The following is a 16,824-nucleotide window of genomic DNA, read 5'->3' as shown; positions in this document are numbered from 1 at the left end:
TATATGTATATGAATATATGCTGTAAAACATTCCCACATCTTGTTTGCTCTGTAATAAAATAGCGTGCTCTTCCACCTACACCAGACCTGAGCACACACAAGTGAAGGCAGCAGAACCTCTGCCAAGAAATGCAGCGTGGGGCCTGTGTCCATGGTATGGCACTCGCCCATGTTTTCCGCAGAGCTGGACCTGGTGCGAGTGCCCCAAACGGCTGTGAGACAGCAGTCTGCGGTGGCTGATCTGATTTCAAGCCCATGAGTTGGCAGTCTGAATCTCTAGTGAAGTTGCCACAGCAAAACCCTTAAGGCACCATTAAAATAAATGCCATAATGACAAATAAGCCCAAGTTCTGGAACAGAACTGAATTTCTTCAGAAATCATTGCTTGTTTCATTTCACCTCAGATGCTGAACACCGGCTCTTCACTTAAGAGGGTCCTGATGACATCACATCCTCTCCAAAAAGCTGCACAGCCTCCGAAGGCAAGCGAGAAAGATCATCTGTGCTCCGCTGCCTTGTCCCCGAGGATGACGGACGCATCTCCTGCACTGCTCCTCCTGCTCAGCCTGGGGCTCTGTGAGTATGGGACTGGGATTCTTGGTGACCTTTTCCAGGGGGAGCAAGTAAAATGGGTTAAGGCATTCCCCCTTCCACCGAATCCAAGGAATTGGGGAAAACGATCAGTGGGGAAAATGAAGAGCAAGCCCAAAAGACAAACGATCAGGGCTGCTCAGTGAATGTGGAGGGAAGGAAAGCAGGAGCGGCGTGACTGCAGCGTGACACTCAGCGGGAACACAGCCTGCTTGGACAGACGTTGCTGGAGGGGATGGGGAACGGCAAAAAAAAAAAAAAAAAAAGGGGAAAAAAATAGCAGTTGTTATTAGGGAATCACTTCAGATTAGCTGGGAAATGTTACCACCCCCAAGAACGCAGCTGAAAGCTATTCTGAAGGGCAGCATCCATCTTAAAAAGCCCGGGTGGCTGAATGCTGAGTCCCCCAGGGACTCAACAAAACCACCCAAGCGTGCCGAACAGCGCAGTCCTCCCTTCGTGTCCTCCTTCAGGGCACAGGTACCAGCCCTGGGGCTGCCCAAAGACCCCCAGGAGCAGCCCCCGTGCTTGCCTGGAGCGATGCCGCTCTTCCCGAGCTGGCTGCGAAGGGCGATGGTGGACTTGTCACCCCGCAGGCTGCCCTGGAGCCCAGAGCCAGAAGTATGCGACAGTGCCCAAGTTCTACGACAGCAAGATCACGCACCCCCAGAGGGGAATGCCGCTGAAGCTGGAGTGCACGAGTTCTGCAGACAGCGGTGTCTCCTGGATCCGCCAGGACAAGGCTGGGACCCTTCACTTCATTGTCTACATTTCCACCTTGTCCAAGGCAACCTTTGAGGGGAGCCAGAAAACGTCTTCACGCTTTCAGGTGTCGAAGAGTGGTACATCCTATCGGCTGCAGGTGAATTCCTTCAAGGCACAGGACGAGGGGATCTATTTCTGCACCATCAACTTCAACCAAGCACTGTACTTCAGCTCTGGCCTACGCGTCTTCTTCCCAGGTCAGCAACATCCCCACCTACCTCACTTACACCCAGCACCCCTGCCCATGCCTTTTTTATTGTTGTATTGCCCCCAATCCCCATCTCCCTACTGCTTTGCCCAAGGCATCTTATGCCCAAGGCCCTGGTCCTCCTGCTGGAGGCTCCCTGCTCACCGTCTCTGCTTGCTCGTCCCTGCCCAAAGACGAGGTTGAGCAGACCCAGCAGCACCTCCCCATCCCACCGGTGGCTGAGGGGATGAGAGCAAAAAAGTCCACAACCACCCCCTCCTTCCTCACTTCGCCTCGGCCCTAGAAGTCCTGCCAGGCTCTGAACGCTTACAGCACCTCAAACAGAAACTCACAGGCGAGGCTGGAGGTTGGACCGAGGAAAGAAAAAAAAAAAAAACAGGTCTCTCAGGACGTGTCCTAAGAGCTACAGATAAGAGCTCAGAAATTGAGAAGTGGTGGCAGAAAGCAAGAAATTAGGAGCCCACAGCTATCAGCCTGCAGCTCAGCAACACAAGCTCGCCCCAGGGGAGAATTTCGGGGCATCGCAGTCCCAAAACGGGCCCTACAAAGACCTCCCAAGCTGGCAACAGGAGCAGCCGTTCTCCAGCACGGGGTGGGGTGAGCTATTTCGTTCTGTCTCTCTGTGTGCTATATTCATCCCCTGTCACTTACAGTCACGACGACAGCGGCGCCCGTCACAACCGTGCCCACCACCCAGAGCACCCAGGTCACCAAGAGGAACGTCTGCCTGCAGAGCCACGGGGCAGGTAACCCAGGGGAGGCAGAGGGAAGGAGGGGGGCTCTGCCCGCGGGGTTGCTGTGGGTCCGAAGAGCTTAGCTGAATGCCTGTAGTGACTACAGACATTTTGGGATGGGTGGGGATCCTTTTAGCTCTGTCAGAATTGGAGAGCTGCAGTCGAGAGGGTTCAATCCTGACTCCATTTCGGAGCAGGCTGCCCGGGGAAGCGGTGGAGTCCCCATCCCTGGGGGGGGGTTAAAAGATGTGGCACCAAGGGACATGGTTTGGTGCTGGGACTTGGCGTATCAGGTTGATGGTTGGACTTGGTGATCTTGAGGGTCTTTTCCAACCTAGATGACTGTATATTTCAGTGACTCCAAGCACTGATTTCATCCCACCTGGGATGACTTACAAAGCATGAGCATGCCTGATGGCTGGGCACTCCAAAAAGAGGGAAAGCCCTATGTGCTAGCACCAGTTTTAGCCTCAGCAAGAGACACGAGAAAGACACGAGAAGACTTTTGGCTCCCTCAGCTCCCCAGGACCTTGGATGTCAGAGATGTCACCTGTGGACACTCCTCATCCCCACCTCTCCCTCTGCAGGCTGGGGAAGCCCTCTCCTCACCTACAGCTCCCGCCAGCCTTGCTGAAAGCCACACGGGTCCCTTTGCTTGCTGGGCCTCCAGGTGGCTCCGCCAGGGCTGGCCGTAACCCCAGCCGTGAGCGCCTGCGGGACCTTCCCTCTTTCTTCTCTCTCCTTTATTCCTGCAGAGACAAGCAAGGAGAAAGAGCTGAATTTCTTCTGTGAGATTTTCATCTGGGTTCCTTTGGCTGCTGCCTGCATCCTGCTTCTCATTGCCCTGGTCATCACCATCGTGCTGTGCCAAAGTAAGTCGCACCCCGAGCCCCTGCAGATGTTCCTGAGTCTCAGGCCAAAGAGCAGAGCCCGGTCCTTCAGCAGAATGGAATTTCTGGCTCTTCCCCTCACGTAGCTATCGAGTAACCAGGACACAGTGAACGCAAAAGGGCCACTTTTAAAATTCATTTCCGTATTTTCCTCACCTGTAGGTTTAGCTTGAGAAACAAGCATCAAATTCTGTATTTGATAATAATATAAGACAACATATATATATATATATATATATATATATATATAAATATAAAATATAAGACAACAGAATATAAACAGAGGAAACTTACCCTACCAAATTGTATCAGTCCTACCATCCTTAAATCAGTGTATCAGAGGCAAAAGTACCGGAACACTTCGACAAAACAGGATAAAGGTGCTTCAGCATGGGACTTGCAAATTCAAATGACTCTGATCAGCAGCTTGAGCTACAACCAACCTAGCTACTTAACACCCAGCTTCAGAGGCTGGTGCAGTTCAAGCAGTAACGCAAGGTATCTGGGAAGGCAGAAGTCCTGTAGCTGAATTTCATGTTTGAAATGTCTTTAACTTACCCTCAGCAAGCAGTGAGAGCAAATGGATTTAAATCAGTTTAATGCCCGCTGAAAACAATTTAGCTTTCCTTTGGGGAAGTGCCCAGACACCCCCAGCATCTGCACCGATTTCATTACATGGCTCAGCTCGTTAGTGTGGATCACTGCCATGCTCTGCTGCTGAATTAACCTCACTACATCCTCACTGACCCTACAGCCTGGAGCTAATGTGAGATTAATTTACCGGTTTAACAAGTACAATTTTTCAGCATCTGTTAGCCCCGAAAAACACTAATCTCCACTACCCACGGCAACAGGAAGGAATACACAAACAAACACTGATAAACCCCAGCCAAAACCCCTTCTTCTTGAGGGAAATGGCTGCTGAAGCACTGGAGAGACAGGAGTTCAGGGTCCTGCAGTGGGTCCAAACTCCCCTAAAGCCCCCAGGACCAAGAGCACACCACGTGCACCAGGATTTCCTGGTGACGTGCAATGCCATCAACTTACAACCACTACTCCACAATTTCTTTCTGCCTTTTAGTGCTGATTTGCATTACCAGCGAAAAGCCTTTAGCTGCATTAATTTCTGCAGCAGGCAGCACAAACCCTCAAGGCAGGATTTTTACATCAAGACACCTCCCTTTCGTGCTAAAATTAATGGTTTAACATTGTATTTTCCTGAACACATCCTGAAATAATGACGTAGATGCTAAAATGGGGAAGAGCATCGTTCGGGGGGATGGATCCTGAGCTGATCTAAGTCAGGCTAGAGCCACAAAAAGAGTGTGTTTAACAAATGTAGTCTAGCGGCAGAGCTCCGTGTCTCTCTGCATCCCTCTGCACATTTGTAACAGCAGTGAAGAAGCCCAGAGGGTGAAACCAAGCCCAACAAAACCCTCGTGGTGTGTGAAGACAGATCGCAGCCACCTGGAGAGAAACTTGGCCGCGCACTGCGTGGGATCCACGCCACTCGCCTGCTGTAGAAATAACTGCTGCCAAGGGATTTTCAGCAGCATGCCAAAAAGTCACTGGAGAGAGCAAAAAATGATTCCCTGTCAGTGTTGGCAGGATGACCCTGCTACTGCTGCTCCCAGGAAAATACCCTTTAATTTGTGATGATCCTGGAGCTGAGAGCCGGGGGAACGTTCAACACTGCTCACTTGTGTGGCTTTCCCCCAAAATACGCTTGGTTGATCTGCTGACAGTCTTCAAGTAAAGAGAAGGGTGGCAGGGTGCTAGGGAACACCAGCTCGATGCCACCGCTGCGTTTCTTTACGAAGCTGTGACTTGGTATCTCCGAACCAACACATTTTCTTTTTTTCATTTTAGAAACCAGGCGACGCAGATGCAGGTGTAAGAGGTTAGTACTTGGCAGCTGGTGACACTTCGCAACTTGTTGGCATCTCACACTGAAGTGACACAGCAAGCAGATGTCAAAAAGCACCTAAAAGTCTTCATTCAGTACACGGTGGTTGGGACAGGGCTGTGTAATTGGGAGGGAAGGGTGAAGGTAAAAACAGAGAAGATTCTCTTCTTGTGCTTGCTTTTTAAGTAATTCAAATCCCTGAGAGCCGACGCTGCAATAGATGCTAAACAGAGAGACAGGAGGCATTTGCAGCAGTCTAAAACCTTTGCACATCTCCCAGAAATTAGCATTACCGTTGTGCATTTCTAACATGCTGCTCCAAAAAAGCTGCGTCTATGGACTATGGACAGGTTACGCTGGTGCTAGCAGAATGCCCTCTGCACCGTTTTGGAGCAGCACCACCGCAGCCGTATGCTTCTATTTCCCCAACAGGCACCACGAAACAGCAAGGAAAAGGCTCATGCAGTCTGAGACAATTTTCTTGAGAAACAGCAAGTTAGACATCCGCAGCTTTAGAGTTAATTTATTTTCTAGGGCAGACAGGAATCCTTTTTTCTGCTTTCTCCTTCCTCTGCCTCTCCCCATCTACCCATTCCACTCATCATCCCGAGCCACCAGGAACAGACTATAATAATACTGCAGTAAGCAATTCGCCATTTATAAGCAAGGAATCCTCCTGCCTGCATGCAACGCATGGTTTGCTTCTGCAAACTGACCTCCCTGCAGCTGGTTTCTTCACCTGCTAGGTGCAGAAAACCACCCGTGCGCTTTTGCGAGCCCCGTGCTGAGAGTGCACCCTAGGGCTCGCACAAAGAGCAGCGCTCGAGCAAGGGATCCCTGCTGCTGCTCCAGCCATGCCAGCACCGGGCTAGCGGTAGAAAAACCAGGTTGCAAGAAAGGTTGGGACAGTAATTTCACACTAGCAGAGCCTCGTTCTTTGCAAATCAAGCATCTTGCAAACCAGGTAAATTCGGATTCCTTGTTACACATCCGTAGGTTTCACAGTAAGAGAAGAACCACGTTATACAGATTGAGGCAATCATTCAAAAAGCTACTACTAATAGGAAAAAAACCAACTCCCTCCCCCTGCATTTACAGAAAATGGATCCCTACAGATTTATTTAATTTTTAAATGCATGAAGCTCAGAGAAAGCATCAGAAATCAGTGCCTGAATAACAATAACGTGTTATGGAGCTGGCACGGAGGGGCAATGCCTCCTGATCTTTGGGTGCAGTTTTCTGCACGAACCCCGTGACCACACAAGACGTCACACCTCCAGAGCTGCTTTCTCTCTCTTGCCAGGCTGAAACACCAAGGGAAGGGCCCCTTGCTTTTACAATGGTTATTTCCACACCCGGCCCAGCACACTTCTGATCTTTGCCTGGCTTTCCCAGGGCTAAATCTTAGCGAAGACTCTTCTCCTAACGTTGTTTAGGACAGTGCCTGCATTCCTCACTTATCTCAATTCCTGCTGCCAGCCCTGTGCAGAGACGTGTTCTCCCTCGGGGAAATCATACTGCACAACTGTAGAGCTCTTCAGTTTTCCACTGATGGAGTGGTTGGGTTACAACTGCCTCAGGAAATCATCTCGTCAAGGACAGCTTTCCTTTGGCACTGCTAACATGACAGAGTTATGTTTTAAGCAACTGTAGCGTATTTAAGCTTTTATTTAGAGAGGAAATCCCTGCTGCTGTTAGCAGTTGCCACTTATTGAAATGAAGCTCTCTGGAAGTTCACAGCACAATTCATTCAATTGAAGAGCGCCTGAGGATCTGGCCTGGAATTCTTTCTGGCACCTGAAGCATTTATTTTCCACCGCGAATCAATCTTCAGCGAAAACAGATGCCAAATCTTCAACTCATTAAATCATAAAACTATCAGTTGCTGGGGACCAGTAACGTCTGTCACTTTGGGAGCACGCTTGTAGCCCATAAAGCCTCCTAACAAGCAACATGAGCAGTCCTTATGAACTGATAACAGCTCCCCTGCCTCCCAAAAGCCCTCAGCTATCCTCCCTTGCTTTCAGGGCAGCATTGTGTCAGCAGAAGGAGCGGGACAAGGCTCCTTGCGATGATACAATGGAAATGTGCAAAGGTTAAAGGTAAATTTTAAAATGACCCAAAAAAGTTTGTTTAAAAAATAATAATAATAATAATAATAATAAAAATTGCTTAGCAGCTTATCTTAAGCCCTGCTACTGAAGGGGCTGTTGGAACACTTCGCAGCCTGCTCTTTGAGGTCCCCAGCTGCAGACCAAGGCCAAGGGAGCTGATCAGCAGTGTTACAGCAATTGCCTTCTTGTTTGATTCACATCAAATAAATCACAAACTTTTCTCTCTCTAGACCTGCGAACGGGAAGCCCAAAATGAAACCCAACATGCCAAACCAACAGATATGAGCATCTGCACCTCTTGGCTTCTGGATCCCCTTCTGGGAGCTATCGCTGCAAATGCCCATCACCTACATGATCCGTACGGCTACTACTTCTCATGCACTCTGTCCTGAGAAATTTGAAAAGACAAGTGTCCAGATGGAGCAGAGACACGTGGAAGGCAAGCAGGCGCTTCCTCTGCGAACTGCATGCCAAAGCACAGCTCCTTCCGCAACCTGAGGTTTTCAAATTGATTCCCAAGGCCAAATGTCACCTTTAATCCCAATGACAGAGCTCTGGCTCAGGCAGAAGAAACAGGTCAATCCTGATGCCAACATACGTCGCTGATAAACTGATGAGGAATAAGGATATCGCCTGGACCTCTGCTCAAGGGTGTGCAATGATTCTTTCTAAAACGCAACAAAAAGCTGAATTTGCTCCCGAATGATTTACAAAGAAAACAATCTCACTTAATATACCCACTTTTTGTGGTGCTATGCATCTCCTAGAATCTCCATCTAATACAACACAAGGTCACACTGAGAAAGTAAATATGAATTCAAGGGCTTTACTCTTTAGGGTTTTACAGTCCTGTAAGCTAAAGCTTACTGTTTCCCTCTTGCTATCCTTGTTCTGCTGCTAGCCCCACTTCCACAGATTTCAGCAGTTTTGCCTGAGCACGGAATGGGAGGTTTTCTTTCTTTCTGGAATAAATGGTTGAGTAGTTAAAAAACAAAAGAAAAAGTCTTTGTTACTTGTTTTGGTTAAGCAGGATTTTTAGCATACCAACTTGGGACACATTGACTGATCTAAATGAGAGTTCTGGGTTTTTCTAGCTGTATACTTGATGTAAATATTTCCTTATGACACTGGCAAATCAACAACTGAGATAAAAAATAAAACAGTATTTCTAGTCAGACTTACTAATGCTTCTTTCTTTCTTTCTTCACTTTCTAGCTTCAGAAAAGCTAAAAATCTATGTGAAAATACAAACGAAAGTTTGAGGCAGTCACGGGTAAGGGAAAAGGCAGTGACTTACACACCAGCCTGGGCTTTAGGATGCCAGAGTTTAGCTTCCAGTTTACCACAGCCTCGAAACAATCTCTCTAAAATTATTTTCCCTGGGACTTGCAGGATGGGCCCAGTAACACTCCCCCGTGCTATGAAGGTGGATGAGATAAAGGCTCTGCAGGTGCTTTGGTATCCTTGCCAAGGGACTGATAAAAGCCTGGAGAGAAAGAAAAAAAAAAAAAAAAAAAGAAAAGGAGAATGAAAAACTTTGCTAATCTGCAAACAAGCTGGGAACGAGAGAATTGAGAGAGAAACAGTTCTTAGTTCCTTGTAAGACTTAACTGGAAAAAAATAGAGACTAAGTAAGTGGATCTAAACAACAGCAGACAAATACTGAGTGACAGAACTACACGATCACACGCTGTAAAGAAAAAACTGAACCAAAAAGTCTCAATGTTGAGCTGTACGTGAATGCTAAGACATAAGCACTGCGAGTATCGTGACCTCGTTCAGACCCCAGGTGCTGTGCTGCAGCGAGGGTCTCAGTGCACCTGCGTGGGCACAACCTCAGTGCCAGGGGCTCAGCCAGCTTGATCCCCAGCACGCAGCTGCACCGTCACACTCGGAGCAGAATCACTCCCCGACCTGCTGCCAGGCTGATCAGGTCCAGCCTTTACCCCCCCTTTAACAGGCTGTGGTTAGCGAAACCAGTCTGAGCTCGTCCTACGGTCAGCTCTAACCACGCAGATGAAAGGCTCAGGCCTCTCGTCTCTCCTGCGAGCGCCACTTGCATTATTAGCTTGGAGTTGCTGACTTAATTTGAGATGAATGTTTGCACTTGCAAAGCCTTAACTCCGTTCCTGCAAAGCTGTTTTACAAAACGTCCGAACATCGCTGCCTCACCAGTAGCGTCCCCCGCAGCTGTGTCCTCGTTGCTCTCAGCCATTTTACCCTCGCGCACAAGTGCGTTGCACAGCTTTGGCCAACGTGCTGTGTCCCATGCCGCCACGCTCCTGTAGCCCAGGCCATCAGGCAGTGCTCCGCCCGAACCGGGGCTAGCCCCGAAACCTAAAGCCTCTCCCAGCAACTCAGATCATCTCCCCTCAGTACCAGTCACCACACCAACTGCAGTGCCGGCACAGAAATAATCCTCCCTGCTCGCTTGGCACAGCTGCAGTCCCACAAGGATTGAGATACAAGGGTTTTTCCACTGCTGGTGGTGAGATAAAGTTAGCACGGGGGTGGGCGGCTGCTGGAGTTCCCCATTTGAACGCAGAGATCTCACTGCGGCTGCAGGAGAACCGATCAGGAAAGCAATGCAACAAGTACAGTTAGTTAACCAGGGAAGAGAAACGGTGCTTAAAGATGTCAGTGCCAGGCCTGGCTGTTCTAGGAGCTACAAGACCAGAGGGTTACACGGTACAAAATGTCCTCAGGACAAACTGAGAGGGCAACCCAAAGAAGGGAAAGAGGGGCTGGGAAGACCAGTACGGACACTGAATGGTTTAAAGAAGAGTTTCTGATTCTCTGATTCTGAGCTAAGTGAGCTGTCCTCTCCTTTAAACATCTGCAGATTTGAAGGACCCTGAGCAGAGCTTGTAGGACAAGCTGCTAACTAAAGACACTCAAAAAGCTCTTCCTCCCCTGCGCCTCCTCAAACAAAAGACCAGGTGTTATTTTACTGAGCTGTAAAGCCTGTACCTTCAGAAAAGAAAGTCCAAGCAGCTCACACAGTAACTGATGAAGACATTAAGCTCTACAGCTGACACATCTCGTGAGCCAGCCCTCACCACTGGATTCGAAAGGCAAAGGCCAGTCTGCTGGCCAGGAGCGCGCCGCAGCTCTGCATCCACCCGCACCCCCGTGTGCCTTCCCAGGGGCTCTCATCACGGTCTTTGACGTTACAGAGTCCCTGCTGCTGAAGTCAGCTCCACCCTGAAACACAAGGCTTAAAACGAGAAGGGATGCGATCCATCTGCCTCGACGTTCGCCCCTCGATTGCAGAGACCCGGCTGCACGCGCTCACTCCGTCAATCCAGAGAGGCTCCTCTTAGGGAGAGGAGACGACTGCAGACATCCCTCTCCCTCACCAGAAACAACTGAAGGAGCCCAAACGTGCCTCTTTCAGACTGCTGATGGCGACAAAAGCCCACCCTCGCTGCCTACAGGAGGGTCTTGCACACGGCCACTCCAAGGAGCCGTCATTTTTTCCCCTCAGCCTTAGTCGTTGCTTGTTCTTCTCCACGAAACCCACCGTGACCTTCCCCTGCTGCTCTGGCTCTTTCAGATGGCTTTGTAGAAAGAAGGTGAAACGATCGGGCTGCAGGCTCCTGCTGGCTCCCACAAAGAGCCCCGCACGCATGGGGAGCGTTTCCTTTCAAATGCATCCTCCCCAGCACAGCGCTTGAACGTGGCCTGGGACGTGCAGAGATTAAAGGTGCGGTGTGAAACGCTGAACAGCGGACCCAGCAGCAGCATTATTCTGTCTTCTTCCCCCTGTGCTCTGCTGCTCTTGAATGAAGCGATCCATCCATTAAACACTTACTGCTGGCTCTACTGCCATGAGAACAGAGGGAGGTCGATCCCGTGGTGAAAACCAGGACACGGGTATTTAAAATCAGCAGGTATCTCACGAGGCTGAACAGCTGTGAAACGTTTCTCACTACAAAAAAACAACTGCGATGAGATAAGCAGAAAAAAAAGCAATACCTAAGCAATGTAAAATACAGATATTTGGGCACTGACAACTCCTGACATCCCTAACGTGGGTGCTCCACCGAGCAGTGCTGCGCTAAGCCCCTGGTCCTGCGGGGAGGCTGATGCAGCCAGAGCCCTCCTGACACCGCAGATGGGTGCAGGGAGGGAACTGGAAGCAGCGCGTGCTTTAGGAAATCTGCATTTGCACGGGAAACCGACAGCTGGGGAAAAATGAAAACTAAGACACTGCCAGGCGCAATTACACAGCATAAAACCCACTGCGCAGCGGGCTCTACCGGCTTTTGACCCCTGATTGATCTGTTAACCCCAGTGCCAACTTCAGGAGGGGTTGGGACGGCTCCTGCCTGTCCCTACACACTCCTCATGCCACGTTTCTGCTCTGCACTCTGCCAGCCACAGCTCACATCGTGCTGCAGGGCACCGTTCTCAGAACCCAGCCTGCACCCAGGTACTGCAGAGCACGATGAACACCGACCATCGCCCAACTGCCTGCAGCAACCAGTACCTCTAGTCTAAGCTCTGGCTGCACGGCCAGATATCTTAGAGGAGACCAGAGAGGAAATCTTGGAAGATAACTGAAGGCTTCGTTCATAAATTCATGAGCCTAGAAAATTCCTAGCAATGTCAGTGCTGCAAAGGAGGGCTTTCATTGTGCCTGTGCACTACATTCCTTCTTTAAAGCTCTCCCTGTTTCACCCATAAAGCAAGCCCCATCAATGGGGGCATCACAAGTTCCCCTGCCTGCCAGTTTCTGGACCATATCATCACAGCTGTCAGCTACAGGAGCACCGCATTTTACTGGGTACAACCAAGCTATTAAAAATAAACGACTGTTGACTGAAGTCTGTTGGCAGCTTTCAGCTTCTTACTGTCAGCTGGGCATCACCTTCACTTCTTTATCACGTTTTTGCATCTCTTTAAAAAGCAGATCTCGGTGTTCTCTGACTTTGGTTCTTACACCTGTAAAGATGACAGAAGGATGTATGACTCAAGCTACGTACTAAGCTGGCTGCAAACTGCCTAGAAGGTGTGTGTAGGAATATTATCCCTCTGATCCCTTGTCGCAGGTGACATGAGTTAGCACGGACATATTAAGAGCTCTGAAAGCAAATCTCTGCCCGTGGGCTTTGTGCTCTAACATACATCCATGAATCGTCGTCTGTCCCAGGGGTAACTTGCTCACACATCTCTTCTTACATCTCCTCATGGGCCTTTCTGCTTGTGAGCACTGCAATTTAAGGATGTCTTAGGGAAAAAAAGAAAAAAAAAACACACTCTGAAGTGCTGTGATTGAGCATTGGCTGCTCAAACAGCAAAATCGCTCCTGCAGAAGGTCAGAAGAGTCAGAGGCAGCCTGGAGTAAGACAGAGGACACAGGCCAGAACCAGCAGCTACGGATGGATACCCCAGAAACAAGGAGCACTTCCCCAGCAGACATCCACGAGAAGCTGGGTGGTTTTCCATCACCGAGGAGCCCTCCGGCAGAGGCTGTAACGAGCTCCCCAAGGCAGGACTGAGCTTCCTGAGCCAGTCCCTTCCGTGCAGTCCCACGAGCAGGTCACTTTGCAGTTCAGGCCGGCTGCAGCCAGCACTGTCTGATTAAATCTATTTGGAAGGCAAAAAAACAAACCACGATTTTTGCACTGAAGCCATAATAACCAGATGCAAACACCACTGCAGGGGTGAGAGGGGAAAGAGCCATGAGCCAGCCCAGCCCTGCTGCAAAGGTGAATGCAGATGCCTCCAGCAAAGCAGGTTAGGAGCAACCTGGCTGGATTTGGGGCTGAGCAGCGGTACCTGGGCGAGAAACCAGGGCTGCAATTCGCACCACCAAAGCAGGGAGGACTGCCGGAGCTGGAGCCTAGAGAGGCAGCTCAAGGGAGCTCGTTTCTCTGTGCAGGAAGCTGGTGTTGCACTGACCCTACAAAATCTGATAGCTTTTTGCCAGTTACATGTGTAAGAGGTTTAGGTCACAGGGTGAGGCGGCTGCACTGGGTGCAGAGGAAATGGCCAGGAGCTGTTTGGGGTTAATATGAAGCAAACAAGAGTCTGAGATGCAGAACGATTTTTAAAGACAAGTAGAAGAAATAAATTTGTCCAGAGGTTGAGGGTTACCTAGCAGGGAGTAGCTCAAAGCTTCATCAGAAGCTGATGGGCTAAGGGCAAACAACACAGGGGATAACAGTTAAAAGAATAAGAGCTGATTTATGATTTAAACAGAACCTCAACTAATGAAGGAAAAAAGATACAAGGTGGTCACTGAAAACCCTAAGAAGCTGAGGGATGCATCAGACACCCCCACAACACAAAGCCTCCTGAATTTGTTGCCTCTGTTAGACACCGATTCTTCCTCATCCAGCGGTTCACTTACTCCAAAATATTTTCTGAGTGATTTTCTGAGCCAGTTCAAGCCCCTTCATCTGTCCAAGCCTGTACTCACTGTTGCAGCGAAGGCACCTCAGCTCAGCCCTGACTCCTTGGACTAAAGCTATGGTGCGTGGCGTGCAAGTGCTTGGGAGCCACCCCGTGGGAACCATACCCCTTCAGCATTCAGTACAGAAAAGCACGACAAGGTAAAAGAAACAGCGACCGATAGCTCCAGGAAGAACTGTAAAGAGACAGTGAAATACGAGCCTCCTGTAACTGGGTTTCTTCTTTCCAACTCATCTGACATAAAACCCGTTTGATGCGCAGGGTCAGCATGACCTATGCATCACTGGATTGACATCCCGGGCTCTGTTAAATAAATGCAATATTATTTTTGTTCTAGGAAAGCGTTTACAGTTTTGCTTGTGCTCCACGTTCTTGGAAATCTCTTTAAATAATTCAGAAACCCTGGAAAACACTGGAATTTAGGGAAAAAAATTGAATAACTGTATATGTTTAGTTTTTCCTCCCTCTGCAGCAAATGTCTCATGGATGATGCTAAAGAAAAACGGAGAAGCTATTTGCAGCTTCCCCCACCTCCCTGATACTTTATCCGAAGAAAACCCGCTAACTTGACACTATGAGGAAGAAACCAACAGCAGCATCACCAGGTGTGAAAATAAACACGAGGGAGGAGAAAAGTGGGTGTCTGTTTCAAAGTCTGAGTTCACCTAAGCTTTGCTCACTCCAGTCCAGGTCACAGCACCCCGCAGCTTCAGTGCCGGGTCTGCGTTCCAGTTTGCACTGAAACTGTGCTGTTTAGCTACATTCAAAAGTAACACTCAAGATGGTAAAAAAATTCTTAGTTGTAAAGTAGAATACACACTGGGCCAGCCTACCAGGGCTTCTGTATTTGGAGGATACAGATAGAGCCGTCCCTCCCCATACCCTACCTTGATATGCTGCTATCCCAAAAGCATGCAACGAAGGAAGAAAAGTTAATGCACATTAACAAAGATACGGAAGAAGCAGGGCGTTGCCCTTTAACTTAACTTAAAGGTTGAAAATCGTGGAGGAGCGAGCAAAAGTTTAACTTTGAAAGGCTGCTGGCAAGGAATGACAGGCTGCGATAGGTTAAGAAAGCGATCTGAATTCCTCCTTTCCTTACCCTGTTACTTTTTTTTACTGTAGATATTTTAGCCTTCATGACTTCCCCTCTTCCTTTACTGATTGTGCACTTGGCCTTGAAGGTGCACCCACCACACAGATTTCACAGATTTCGTGCTCCAAGTTGATTTTAGTTTCCTGCCGTTTTCCTGCTTCTACCTTTGTGTTCTGACTGCTTCTTAACGAGGATTCCGATGGTTCTTCTGTTAAAAACTGCTACAATTAAGTTTGATATGAAAACATCAGTTCCTGCATATGAGCCCAGCAAGATTCAATAGTTTACAGCAGGCTAAATGAGTGCAGTTTCTGTATTTTTCTATAGGGCTGCTAATTTAATGCAAACATGCAGTCATACTGAGTGTCACCTCACACATTTTTTTTTAAGCTTTTCTCTTGCACATATATATTAAGGCTTGAATTAAATTTAGAGTAGTAATTAACACTATGTTACAGTTCTCCTTATTATAGATCATCTCTGCCCCTCTCTCCTCTTTCTTCTATTCTCAAAGCATTTTTCCCTACACTGCATTCTCCTAATACAAAAGGGAGATTACAAGAGTGGGAACGGGTTATAGGACATAATATTTTCAGAGAGACAAATCAACCTCTGTGGTGGCAAGCGCGGAAAAGAAAACAGTATTTTTGCAGTAGGCAAACAAACCTTGCAAGGAAAATCTAACCCAAACTTACTCTGTTAAATCTGGAGTTGGCTCCAAGTAGTCATAACTAACTTCAACCTTAAACGTTAGCAGCACCCTGTAAAATGCTATAAAGAAAGGGTGAAAGCTACAGGAAGGAGACAGATCTAAGTTAACAGGGATCTGAAGCTCTCAATCATTAGTTCTAACGCAGAGCTTTTGCTGCGGCTTCCATACCAGTTAGTTAACCTGACTTACAGACAGAAGGCTGAGATCAATACAGTGTTTCAGAAGCAAAACACACTGATTCCTGGCAGGCACGACCAGTTGTTCAGCCATGTCCACTTGCAATTTATAGCGCTGAAGTCCCTGCAGGAAAAGACTTTCCTTATTGAAAAATACTTCACAGTGCAGATCATCGACAGCTCTGAATGGGAGGTAAAGGCACGAGCTTTGTCACAGTGACACGGTCACGTTACTCTGAAAGCGTTCAATAGGTTTTAACAACCACTTAAGGTCAAACAGGCTCTATATAATTTCATTCCCTAGTACCTGTTTTTAAGTTTTGATTGTGTTTCCTGACACAAATCAGACTTCAAGCCCCACAAGAAATAGGAAATCTGCAGTGCTAGGTCAAGACAGGTACAAAGGTTGGAACAGAGTCTATCAAAAGACATAGAACCAACACTACGGAAATTGTTTATAAACACCAATGACAGAGCACCCAGAAGCTAAGCCTTGCAGAGAAATCTTGACTTAAAGCCCATCTGCATCACTGGTGCACTCGGTACCACAGAGCTGTGCTGCGACACAGTCTGCAAAGAAGGGTGGAAAGCAGCATTGCAAGCCCAACGCAGCAGCTGCACGGTGATCTGGACACAGACCTCGCTGTGTCAGATGAGTATTGTCCCTCTAGCTATGTGCAGCAAGAGCCTTTTAATGAGACCGCTGCAAAGGGATTAAGTTAACAGTTTGAGAATATGGTATGAGAGCGTGATAGGGACAGAGCCCAGACACCACTGCAGTACTTCCAACTTTAAAGGTATTTAAAATCAATCACTCTACTACGGATGTTTCCAAGCTGCAGTAGATAAAGTGTACACACATCAGCTAACCGTATTTTAAGTCTGAAAACCTCCTGTTATTATTCCCTTTTCCCTGTGCTAGCACTTTCTCTGGTTACCAGAAGCAAATCAGGCCGCAGTAGGAGACAACTTGCATCACTGCAGAGGGCAGACTGGATAGCTGTAACGGCCAAAACGTAGGCAGCGTTTCACAAAAGCCCAGCACAGCATCCCCTTACTTCAGGGGCATAAGCATTCTATATTAAACTGCTAGCATCATCTGTTGGTGGAGTTTCAAAACTGCAGGCAATTATTAAGTAACCACAGAGACAGCGAGAAGAATTGCAACGATCTTGTGATAACAGCCAGCTTTGTGAATTAGCTACTTATCTA

The 16,824-nt window shown here is 48.3% G+C and overlaps 1 protein-coding gene across 1 annotated transcript; it reads left to right on the top strand.

Moving 5' to 3' along the window:
* The first annotated feature begins 527 nt into the window (after positions 1–527).
* Positions 528–7,493, top strand: CD8A (CD8 subunit alpha). The gene is made up of 6 exons (XM_035547271.2): positions 528–576; positions 1,188–1,553; positions 2,218–2,310; positions 3,054–3,170; positions 5,058–5,088; positions 7,439–7,493. The coding sequence occupies exons 1-6, from the start codon at positions 528–530 to the stop codon at positions 7,491–7,493; spliced, it is 711 nt and encodes a 236-aa protein (XP_035403164.2).
* The last annotated feature ends 9,331 nt before the right edge of the window (positions 7,494–16,824 follow it).

This window comes from Cygnus atratus, chromosome 4 (genome assembly GCF_013377495.2).
Source record: "Cygnus atratus isolate AKBS03 ecotype Queensland, Australia chromosome 4, CAtr_DNAZoo_HiC_assembly, whole genome shotgun sequence".
NCBI lineage: Eukaryota > Metazoa > Chordata > Aves > Anseriformes > Anatidae > Cygnus > Cygnus atratus.
Note: the sequence above shows the minus strand (reverse complement) of the source record. Positions and strands in the feature narration are given on the sequence as shown.